This window comes from Leptonychotes weddellii, chromosome 3 (genome assembly GCF_054177405.1).
Source record: "Leptonychotes weddellii isolate Sample4059 chromosome 3, ASM5417740v2, whole genome shotgun sequence".
NCBI classification, from domain to species: Eukaryota; Metazoa; Chordata; class Mammalia; order Carnivora; family Phocidae; genus Leptonychotes; species Leptonychotes weddellii.
The window spans coordinates 122,213,855-122,226,025 of NC_138371.1; the positions used below are offsets into that span (position 1 = coordinate 122,213,855).

General features: G+C 33.9%; 1 protein-coding gene across 2 annotated transcripts in view; it reads right to left on the reverse strand.

The window, feature by feature from the left end:
• The window catches only part of FNDC3A (fibronectin type III domain containing 3A), a 158,597-nt gene that overhangs the window by 125,214 nt on the left and 21,212 nt on the right, over positions 1-12,171 (reverse strand). Inside the window, exons 1-2 of one of the 2 annotated variants that reach the window (XM_081814903.1) lie at positions 9,910-10,038; positions 9,242-9,457 (exon numbers count right to left, since the gene is read on the reverse strand). Coding sequence is in view for 1 of the 2 variants with exons in the window: in XM_006746812.3 (XP_006746875.1) it covers positions 9,910-10,008 (99 nt within the window). In the remaining variant the exon portion in view is untranslated. Of the gene's footprint in view, positions 1-9,241; positions 9,458-9,909; positions 10,048-12,171 lie in introns of those variants that run through there. The other variant, XM_006746812.3, reaches the window with a different exon arrangement.

Genomic DNA, 12,171 nt, shown 5'->3' on the forward strand with positions numbered 1-12,171 from the left:
TTACATAGGTATGAAGACTATTAAGTGGCCAATAATATGTTTTATAGACACAAATGAGACATTGGGATTGATGCTTACTAGTTAAATGATAGGTATTTTATTCACACATTTCCTAAAAAGAAGGCATAATGGATAATTTAGAGCCATGCTGAAATAGAAAAAGAAAATACTTCCCTCAAGTGTAATTTAGTATTTCCTAGACAATAGTGATGAGAAAAGCTTTTTACATCACTTTCAGCCCTCACCCATATACTGGGTTATAATACTGTATATAAATGGGAGGGCAAGAGGTAATACACTAATTGTAAATCATTAGGGCCAGAAATTATATCTTGTACTTAGTATTTCTTATACGACTTAATCCAGTTGTGGTTCCCATAGTAAATGCTTGTGAAATTGAATTGTATTTCAGTTCCTCAACATGCAGGATTTGTGAACTAACCATCATATCCAATCAATTTTAAATCTAAAGATTTATAATTTGTCATACAACCATGATTCCTACCTATCCATATGAAGCAAGCAAGAGGAAGATATTTAAGAGACAATTTAAAATATGGAAGAAAATATCAATGGTGACAACAAAATACTTTTTTCTGATTACATTTTCAGGAAGGCAGAAAATGAGGGCAATATGAACCATTACTAAAATAATTACTAAACAACAAAACAACAGTGTGAGTTTGTTAATTTTGAACTCATTAAAATAAATTATTTTCAAAACTGTGTCAGAAAGATGACTCTCTCCATGTCCCTCACCAAAAAAACAAAATCAAAACCAAAAAACCCCAAACTTAGGAAGTGCTCAAGAATGTCCGCAAAGAATTATTTGTGATAGTAAAACTGAAAACAATCGAAGTTTCCATTAATACTACAATGAAGCAATGAATGTATATTTATATAATGGAACTATTATGTAGCAAATACCTATGCTATAGGTGGTAACATGGATGAATCTCATACATCAATTGTTGAGCAGAAGAAACCAGAGACAAAATAATCATATTGTGTAATTCTATTTATATGCAATTCAAAAATAGGTAAAACTAATCTTTGGTTTGAGGAGGAAAATGGAGATATTGCTGGAGAGAGAGGGAGTACTTCTTGGGAAGGGGTACAAGGGAGCAGTCTCTTGGGGGTGCTGGTAAAGCTCTGTTTCTTGACCTGCGGGTGGTTATAGTGACTATATTTTTATTTTTTTAATCAGGCTACACAGAAATGATTTATACACTCTTCCAATATATGTTGGCCTTAACTAAAAGCATTCTTAGAACTTTAAACAGTTCAGATAAAGCAAAATTTGTTCTTTCCACCTCTTTCAACTAATCCCTTTCTCCTGAAAAGAACCACTGTTAACAGAGGGGTATGTATCTGTTCAGAGCTTTTTTTCCTGTGAGATATATATATATAAATAAATGTATTTATATACAATATATATATAATATAATATAAATATAATATAAATATATGTACATTTTAAATTGCATGTTTTCTTTTTTTTCAATTGTTAGAGTTTTTTAATTGAAAAAATAATAAATTCACAACATTAAAAAAATATTCAAACAATACAAAAGGGTATATGGTAAAATGTAAACTCTTCCTTCTGGGGTCAGTCCCTGTTTATAATATTTTGTATATTTTCTCTGTCATATGTTTATATGTGTGTGTATATTTCTCCCATTTACAAATATTATTTTTTGAAAAACCATACAAATGCATTTCAGGAATATGCACCTTGAGCATTCTATCTGGTGATAAGATTATATCACAGTACTCTGAATATATAATCATTATAGTTTATTAATGAAAGGGAAATGTTATGAGTTGAAAATGTAGACTACAACTTTTATTTGTACATATTTGTTAAGTTTGGACAAAAAATCTTCCTTTAAAAAAATCTTGCTTTATATTAAGCTAATATAAAATCATGAGAAAAATTGTCTTTGTAAGAAGCCTTTTCATTTAATATCTCTTATAGAAGTTTATAGTCAGATTCATTTTAAAGAATTTTCAGAATTCTGTAGATAATTTTCATTTGAATGTCCCTAATTTACTCAATGTTGCTTATAAGCTATTCTTTATTTCCTCCTCACTTCAGCCCAAATTGTACTTCTTAAAAGTCAACATTTTCTAAGCATCTGCCTTCGGCTCAGGTCATGCTCTCAGGGTCCTGGGAGCCCCATTCTGGGCTCCCTGTTCAGCAGGGAGTCTGCTGCCCCCACCCCCCGCATGTGCGCTCTCTCTCAAAAAAAAAAAAAAAAAAAGAAAAGAAAGCCAACATTTTCTACAGGATTCTAAGGCACAGGGGTTGACTAGCTATAGTCACTTAACTAGAGGGAGAGGGTTAGGAATTATTCTAACTGTAGAATATCTAGTAGTTAATCTAACAGAATATCAATTATTTTTAGAACAGAATCCACCAAAATTCCATGACTATTATATTTTATTTAAGATATTGTTCCGTTTAGAATTTGAGGACCTAATTTTCACAACATAATTAAATATATACAGTTCATTAAAATACAAAATATTTAATATTTTGATTTCTAATTTTCTCGTATTAGTTTTAATTATATGAAAACATGTTGCTATTTACTTTTCAGATGAAATAATCTGCCAATTTTTCTTTTCTTTAAGATTGTATTTATTTATTTATTTGAGAGAGAGAATGAGAGAGTAAGTGAATGAGAGAGACAGCATGAGTAGGGGCAGAGGGAGAAGCAGACTCCCTTGCTGAGCAGGGAGCCTGATGCAGGGTCTCGATCCCAAGACCCTGCAATTATGACCTGAGCCAAAGGCAGATGCTTAACTGACTGAGCCACCCAGGCGCCCCACCAATTTTTATTTTCTTGAAAACAGGAAGAGATATATACTTTAAAAATGAGCAAGTGAAATGATATTGGTACTAGTCAGTAATATTATTTTATTGTTTTGTGCCAAATATAAAAATAAATTTTAGTTTATTTACATACTGTGGAACTCTTTGATATTTTATGAAACTTTTTTTTCTTTAAATAGACTACCTTAAAATTTACATCCAATTTATAAGTCTGATTTTATTATATCTTACAAGAACCAGTACAATATTTTGCACATAGATACTACGTGAATAAGTGAGTTGATTTTTAGTGCAGCACAGCTTAATATCATAGTTAGTTTTTAAAAATATGTGCTTATAAATATGTGATAACATAAGCAGGTTTTCAGATCTATACTTAGTGTGTAAGGCTTTTTATATCTCTAGGGAAAAGTTAATAGTTAATACTGAAATTTTAAAAAAGTATTTATTTGACTTTCTATTGTAACATCATAGAAAGTGGCATGGTATAGACATTCAGGAGAAACAAACTCTAATGGGAAAGAAGAGATTGGTTTAATGTTTAAATTCTAACCTTTCCAAAAACCTCTAAGAATGAGGATTTAGCAAACTGCTATTTTGTTTGCCAGGTAGAGCTACAGAGCAATTAGAAGACTAATTTGGGTCATGAAATTTTTTGGATTAAAGGTCTGATTAAAATTCTGCAGTCCCAAATTACTGTCACAAAAGTGTGAGCTAGTATTTTAGAGTCTCAGTAATCTCACCCCTAAGATTTACTAAATGTTTATCGTTTGGTCAGTAAAGGACTTGACTCAGTATCTGACACAATGCCAGGGCTCAAATGGTAGCTGCTATTATTTTTATTATTTCTATTAAATATCCCCCAAAGTTCAAATTCAGTTGAAGATCTTTCAAACTCTCTCAAATCCCAAACCTACTACTTCTGTTTTCCTTATTCTAGAAGATTTTATTATTTTTCCAAATATTTGCAGCTTCTCCCTAGGGCAAGATTATCCTTCCCCACCTTTCTGATGGCATGTTTGGCCATGTGACTTGCAATGAATAATGAAACATGGGTGGAGGTCAGCATGTAGTTCACCATCATCTCTGCCATGATACCAGCAACATTCTACATAGAGGCTGGGTCTCAAGTGAAAATTATGTGGAGTATAGCTACAGATAGCCTGTTAAGGACAGGTAGTATGAGCAATAAGCCTTCTGGTAAACTATTGAGGTTTACAGGCATTTGTAACCATGAAATAACTTTGCCTATCCTGATCGATAAGATTTATCTTTGTGACATAACCTTGTCACCCACCTAAATATTCAAAGAAAGAGTCTGGGAAAATTCTTACCCTCTTTCGGTTTTGTTCTACAGCCAGTTGTTCATCAATTCCGGTCAATTCTACCTCCCTAATATTTCTCAAATTGCGCATCAGTAATAGGACCTTAATCCAAGTTTTCTATTTTATCTACTACTACAATATTTTCTTTCTCCAGGTTTGCTCCCCTTAAACATTTTAATCTGCATTAGTAAGATTAATGTATTTATTTTCTTTTATTTTTTTATTTTTTTATTTTTTTTTTTTTAAAGTCTTCATGGTTTTTTTTTTTTTTAAAGATTTATGTATTTATTTGAGAGAGAGAATGAGCGAGAGAAAGCACGAGAGGGGGGAGGGTCAGAGGGAGAAGCAGACTCCCTGCCGAGCAGGGAGCCCGATGTGGGACTCGATCCCGGGACTCCAGGATCATGACCTGAGCCGAAGGCAGTCGCTTAACCAACTGAGCCACCCAGGCGCCCTATTTATTTTCTTTTAAATACTTCAAATGCCTATCACAATTTTAAGTGCTTAAACAGTTCTTATTAAACTTATAAGTGGGGGTGCATGGGTGGCTCAGCTGGTTAAGCTTCTGCCTTCAGCTCAGGTCATGATCCTGGAGTCCTGGGATTGGGCCCCGCATCGGGCTCCCTGCTCGGCGGGGAGTCTGCTTCTCCCTCCCTCTGCCTCTTTCTCTGCCTGTGCTCGCTCTGTCTCTCTCACTCACTCTCTCTCTCAGATAAATAAAATCTTTAAAAAAATAAAAATAAATAATTAAAAAAAACCCTTATAAATGTGATAAAACTCAAATTTTCTTAAACACCTTAATACTCCTTAAATAAATATATACAGACCATCTCAGTAATATCAACACTCATCTCCAAACTTAACACAAAAGTATTAATAAGCATGAGTTTGATTTACTTCACCATTTCTATATTTAAGTCAGAGAAAACTCTAGGCCCAAAAGGCTTCACTGAAAAAGTTCTACCACATATTCAAGGAAGGTATCTGAGTTTTTTTTTTTTTTTTAAGATTTTATTTATTTATTTGAGAGAGAATGAGATAGAGAGAGAGCATGAGAGGGGGGAGGGTCAGAGGGAGAAGCAGACTCCCTGCTGAGCAGGGAGCCCGATGCGGGACTCGATCCCAGGACCCTGGGATCATGACCTGAGCCGAAGGCAGTCACTTAACCAACTGAGCCACCCAGGCGCCCAGTTTTTTTTTTTTTTTAAGATTCTACATATAAGTGAGATTATACAGTATTTGTCTTTCTCTGACTTAGTTCACTTTGCATAATGCCTTCAAGGTCCATCCATCTTGTGGCAAATGGCAGGATTTCCTTCTTTTTTAGGACTGCGTAATATTCTACTATATGTATGTGTGTGTGTGTGTACAAACACACATACCATAACTTCTTTACCCATTCATCCACTGATAGACACTTAAGATTGTTTCCATGTCTTGGCTACTGTAAATGATGCTGCAATGAACATGAGGGTGCAGATAACTTTCTGAGTTAGTTATTTCATTTCTTTCAGATGAATACCTAGAAGTAGAATTGCTGATCATATGGTAGTTCTAGTTTTAATTTTTTAAGGAACCCCCAGGCTATTTTCCAGAGTGGTTGGACCAATTTACATTCCTACCAACAGTGCATAAGAGTTCCCTTTACTCTGTATCCTCACCAACACTTGTTATTTCTTGTCTGCCACAGTTACTAAAACTAACCAATCCTAAGCTGTCACTCTACCCTGCTTTGCCTTTCCTGCAGATAACACCAATAATGGTTTTTGGGCTAGGCTTTTCTCTTGCTCTGCCTCCTGACCAAAACCTGAAGCTTTCCCCGTGGTCTGGTATAGCATATTGTGCCCCCTTCTTTTAGGAAATATAAGTAAAAAAATTCTTTCAATGGCATTAGCCTCTCCATGTTATTACCCAGTCACCTTCATAAATTAAAAGCCTGCAGATACAAGGGAGAAAATTACAAAATAAAGTAACAAAAAGATTAATGAAATGAAGAAGATTCTGGGGGAAAAAAAGAAGCCCGATAGGCTGAGTTTTGACAGATCTTAACCCAAAGTTTAAATGCATTCAATCCTTTTGGATGATAAATAAATAGAAATTAGAGAAGGTAAACTTAAATTAGGAAATTGCTGAACCACATAAGAAACCAAAATACCTGAACTTTTCTTTTGATGGTGGCAACACTGAAGAGAGCTGGGAAAATTTCATGGTGCTTGAAGCTCAAATTCCCTAACACAGATGTGGAGGTTCTAACAGAGCTGCACAAGCACTTATACATGCTTTACCTTCTCTATCAGGAAAGGATATAATCTCAAATTAAGCACATGCTTGAGAAGGTGAAATGGTACAGCCATTTTGGAAAACCGGCTGGCAATTTCTAACAAAGTTAAACATAGCCTTACCATACAATCCAGCAGTCATGCTCTTAGGTATTTACCCACTTGAGTTGAAAACTTATGTCCATCCAAAAACCGCATATGAATGTTTAAAGCAGCTTTATTTATAATTGCTAAAAACTGGAAAGAATCAAGCTGTCCTTCAATAGGTGAATGGATCAACAAACTGGTATATTCATCAATGAAGTATTATCCAGTAATAAAAAGGAGATATTAAGCCATAAAAAGAAACTGTCTAGACCATATTGCTAAGTGAAAATAAGTTGGTCTGAAAAGGCTACATACTGTATGAACCCAACTAAATGACATTCTGGAAAAGATAAACATATAGGAACAGTAAAAGTGTTAGTGGTTGCCAAGTGGGGGAGGCAGTTGGGGAAAAGGGGATGAAGAAAGGAATGGGTAGAGTACAGGAGGATTTTTAGGGCAGTGAAACTATTCATTATGATAATGTACTGGTGATAAAAGACATTATACTTTTGTCAAAACCCACAGAACTGTATAATACCAAGAGTGAACCTTAATGTAAACTGTGGAACTTTTATCAATATTGGCTCATTAACTGTAACAAATGTACCACACCAATATAAAACGTTAATAGGGAAAATTGTGTGGAAGATGTGGTATGAAAGAAATTCTTTGCTCAATTTTTCTGTAAATCTAAAACTGCTATAAAAATAAATTCTATTAATTAAAAAGGGTGGAGGAATGGCGATTCTACAAACACAAAAAACAGTTCAGATGAGATCGGGCGCGTTCAGGGTGGTATGGCCGTAGACACAAAAAACAGTTCAGATGTTGCCACTCAGAATGAATGATAAATGTCTATTACAACTTCCCTAAAGGCAATACCAGTAGCAATGATGTCAGGTGGGATTCTTCTTATATAATTTATGAGCCAAAATACCCATGTATATAATATGACATACTACCAAATATAGAACCAGAAAATATTGATGAAGTGATAATGTAAGGAAAATTAATTTGATCTCAAGAGATGGAACAGAAATCATCCCATAATATATTCCCAAGAAATACTATAATATTCCCCAAAAAGTCAAGACATGGGACACTCTGTTATCCTGAATTTTTAGTATCATGCATGTACATGATACTTCCCTCTGTCAAGAACTTTTAGTTTGTTTCTCTACTACAGGCACCAACCAGGTGGTATCACATATCCACAGGCAAGCTCTAACTTGGCCATGCCTGGCACACCAGTAAGTTCCTGAGTTAAGACAAAGAACTGCCTGTTGTCAAGTTTATTAACCTCCCACCTCTGTTACCTATTTTTGTTCAGTTTCTTACATTCAACCAGAGCTATCAGTCCACTCTCTTTAGTATGTATCCTTCATAACAATCTCTTAATTTTTTGACCCACTGCTCATTATAACTATCTCTCTTGATTTAAGACCTGACTTCTGACTGGCATATCTATAGAGTTTCTCAATCTTTTAAACATTTGAGTGCTTCAATTCAGATTCAGCAAACATTTACTGAGTTCCTTCAGGTTCATTTCACCCTTATAGCTACAGCCACTCTAAGACACTATTATTACCTCCATTTTATAGAGAAGCAAACATATTCAGACAACTTAGGTCACCCATATCAAATCTAAATCTATCAGTCAAGTCCAGCGCTCCTTCTACTCATCTTTATCTCTCTATCAAATTACAACACACTCTGCTAGTTAGAATCTAAGGCTTCACTCTACTTCCTGACCTGTTTTTCAAACCCTACCTAAAAACGTATCCCCTAGATCCACTGATAAACACTCCCCCGCCCCGATCCTCCAAATCCTGCTCTAGTGGCTTCTTCTATTCCCAGCTCCTTTCTCTATATCCATCTACACCACTACTGTAACATGCTAACTCTGGTGCCCTCAAGGTTTCAAGAAAAATTCTACCAATAGAATCTTCTTTTCGGGGGAAGGAGAGAAGTAAGTCAGGAGCATCGTGGTCTTGTTTCAGCCTGTTGTCTTCCCCTTTATAGACTATCAGCTATAGCAACTATATCAATGAACTGTAATTAACTGCTTAATAGATTCTTTCATGTATTAAGTTATAAAAAACTGGAAACCAGTGACTGCCCCGAGGAAATACTGGTAACTCAAGACACTCTCAGAGCCTCAAAGTAAACGGATATCTGCCACATCCATTATTTTTGCAGGAAAAAAATATATCTTAACAAACTTAACTCTGACCATAAAAAGCAAGTTTAGTGAAATGAACTTGCTGCTAAAAGCTATTTGAGCACATGTGAAAATTAAAACCAAGATATACTTTTCATGCCATGCTCATACAAACCAGCAAAATTCAGAACCCAAGCCATCTGCTCTTGATTTTTCAATAGCAAAGTTAACAAAGTAGCCTTTTAATCTTGTAAGCAAATCATAATTGTCCACTACAGATGCTAAGTTTGTAAATTAACAAAATACTTTTTTTCTTAATTTCCCAAGGAGGTAGGAATAATTGGTTAGGATCAAAACCTTTGAGTGTGATCTTGAGACTGTCTAAAACTCATTTTGTTTCATCTGCAAAACAAGGACAGGTATATCTACCTCATAAGATTATTGAAAGAATAAAATCATGAAATTCCTAGCACAACGTTTTTTACACAGTGAGCACTCAAAATGTTCCTTCTTCTCATTATTATTATGTCCTTAGTCTTTGTTTCCTCACCTATAATATTAAAATCTCTACAGGGCAGTTGTGAGAATTAAACACGTTGCTTGGTACATCATAGATATTTATGAAAGCCCATCATTCCCATCCTGTCAGGATTACTGGGGGAATCAGGAGTCAAAAAACTACAAAACTACATTTATAAAGCCCTGGGCTGGAGAAAAAAATATACCAGCTCTCAGGAATTACATGTTTGCTTTTGGGAGGGGGAGTCTGTGAGGAGAGAAAAGTAGGAAGAAAAAGAAGACACAGTTTTATTATTGGATAATGTAGACAGTCATTTAATCATATAATTCAGTCATGATTTTATAATGATTTGAAGTAATGATTTATAATAATCATTAAAGTGCAAGGTTAAACTTAGTTAAAAACCAATCAGGGACTAATACATTGTCTAAAGTAAAACAAAAACAACTTCAGTGGCAACTAAAGATACATACAAGATATTTAAACATTAATTAGTGAGAAATTTTAGAAAAAACTTCAAAAACAGTCTCATTATTTCATTGTTTTATGAAACCAAAACAACATTTTGAACTGGAGTGTAAAAGATGAATTAACAGGAACCTACTATTGTGAAGTTTCATTCTGTTTTAAATTTTGCACTCTTCTGAAAGAAATACATGTGTACAAACATAAACAAATACACATTTCATTTTCCTTACCTGTTGTGTTCCATCTGCACTTACAATAGGGGCAGATAGAAGAGAAATATCACTACTTAAAATCTGAGCTGTATCCAGTAGTGGTGGGTGTTCTGCCATTATCAATAAGACATTAATATACCGGATAACCTTCCAATTCTGAAAAACAAAAATACATAGCCATCTGTGTGTACATCCTTAAAAATGTATTAAAATATAATACATTCAAAATTTGTCTCATTCTTTAACCTAAAATGATATTCTTGTGAAAGAAAATTTTACAATACTTAGTCAACTACTTTTTTTCTGTCAACAGACCACTTAAGGAAATACCTTTCTTACAACTTAGCCAACTGTATGTCAGTGTAGACAGGAAACTAAGATATATTAAAACCAATATATTGGGTGCCTGGGTCGCTCAGTCAGGTAAGTGTCTGACTTGGTTTCAGCTCAGGTCAGGATCTCAGGGTCATGAGATCCTGCCCTGTGTTAGGCTCTGCACTCAGCAAGGAGTCTGCTTGAGATTCTTTCCCCCTCCTTCTCCTTCCCTCTCTGCTTCTCCCCCACTGCTCCTCCCTGCCTGCTCACACTTTCTCTAAATAAATAAAATATTAAAAAAAAAAAACCAATATATGAGCAGCTTCCATTTAAATTCCATGTCTGTCTCTTTATCCCTTCCACCTCTATGCAATATTTACTTAACCACCACAACTCTAGCTAAATACTAGATAATATTTAGTATGGGACAGGGAGTAAAATGCAATGACTAAGTGAGCAAATCTACCACTAATTTTTTTTCTATGAGCAGAGAAGGTGATTACGAAGACCCAATCCCCTCCTCTATCACCTTTATCAGTCTCTAGAAACTACACATGAATTATGATTTGTCATTGATTCCTCAGACAAGACAATATGGTAGAAAAATTTGCTCAGGACTAGAATAAAAACCTTCAAATTTTAAGTTTTAAGCTCTGACACTGGTCTTCTGTAGTTCTGGTTTTACTATTCTTTTCTAAGTGACACCTATTTCAAAATAAACCAAATCATTACAGTGATTAAAAGCATATACATTTAGAAATCTTTGACACAGTGTCACTTATGTAAAAAGTAAAAGACTTGGTGTAAGCAAATTATGGTATATCTACCATATATAACATCAACCAATAAAATGTCAGCTAATTACAAGAAAAGCTGAACATAACTGAGCTCAATCATAAATTTTACCAAGTTTATACTAAAAAGCAAAATTACAAACATTTTTGGATGCTTGTAAGAGTCTGAAATTCAGCAGTGTCAAGATATTTAACTTTTGTAAGATATTAAATTCATGTTATTTATTTTAAAGTCTTGAATCTTTGCAGAAACTCTCATACAGGTTGATTTAACCTAAAAACAAATTTCTATTAGATATATAAAAATTGCTGTAAGATTTTTAAAAAATATTCAATACAGTTATCTACCTCGAGATTTTATACTGAAGACCACGGTATATAATATTTTATATTTAACTACTTCATAACAATGCATGTCATTAAACACATTATATCTTATAATTACATGCACATATAATATACATATATTTATACTGTTTTTAACATATACATACATATATATAAACACATGATATATACAAACATATATAAAGGGGCAAATCTAACTTCTGGCTTAATCTGTATTGCTGTATTAAAGTCTGATAAAATCAGTGAGAAAAAAAAGTAAAAAAAAATCAGTGAGTAAATAATTTCACTCTGTGAATATGTAAAAAAGTTGTAAGACAGGAAAGAGTCAATGCATTATTTTCCCTCTTGCATATCAAAGAAACATTTAGGGACGCTAAGAGGAGTAACCAGAGAACGTTTACAGATAATTCACTTTGTAAAATTAGTAAATTAAAAAAAAAATAACAACCATTGAGTACTTTTTATTTTGTCATTATATTGTTTGTAATATTTTACATAATGTCTTTAGCTAAAACTGCAACCACCATTATTACTTGAATTTTAGAAAGTAATGAAGATACAACCATAATTTGGTTTCAAGAGGTGAACTGGAAGCTTACAAATACAAACACAGATTTCTTCTGAACCTCTAGTTAATTCCAAGAACAGTATTATTATAAACTGGATCTGAAGCCACATGCTATGTTTTAACATTATCATCCACTTAAGGCATTACCTCTAATTTTATTCTTTTCAAAGCTCTAACACATCAGAAGTTTATTTATGAATTGCTTTCTTGCATGGATATATCCATCACACTATATGCAAAGGTTTTATTTAAGCT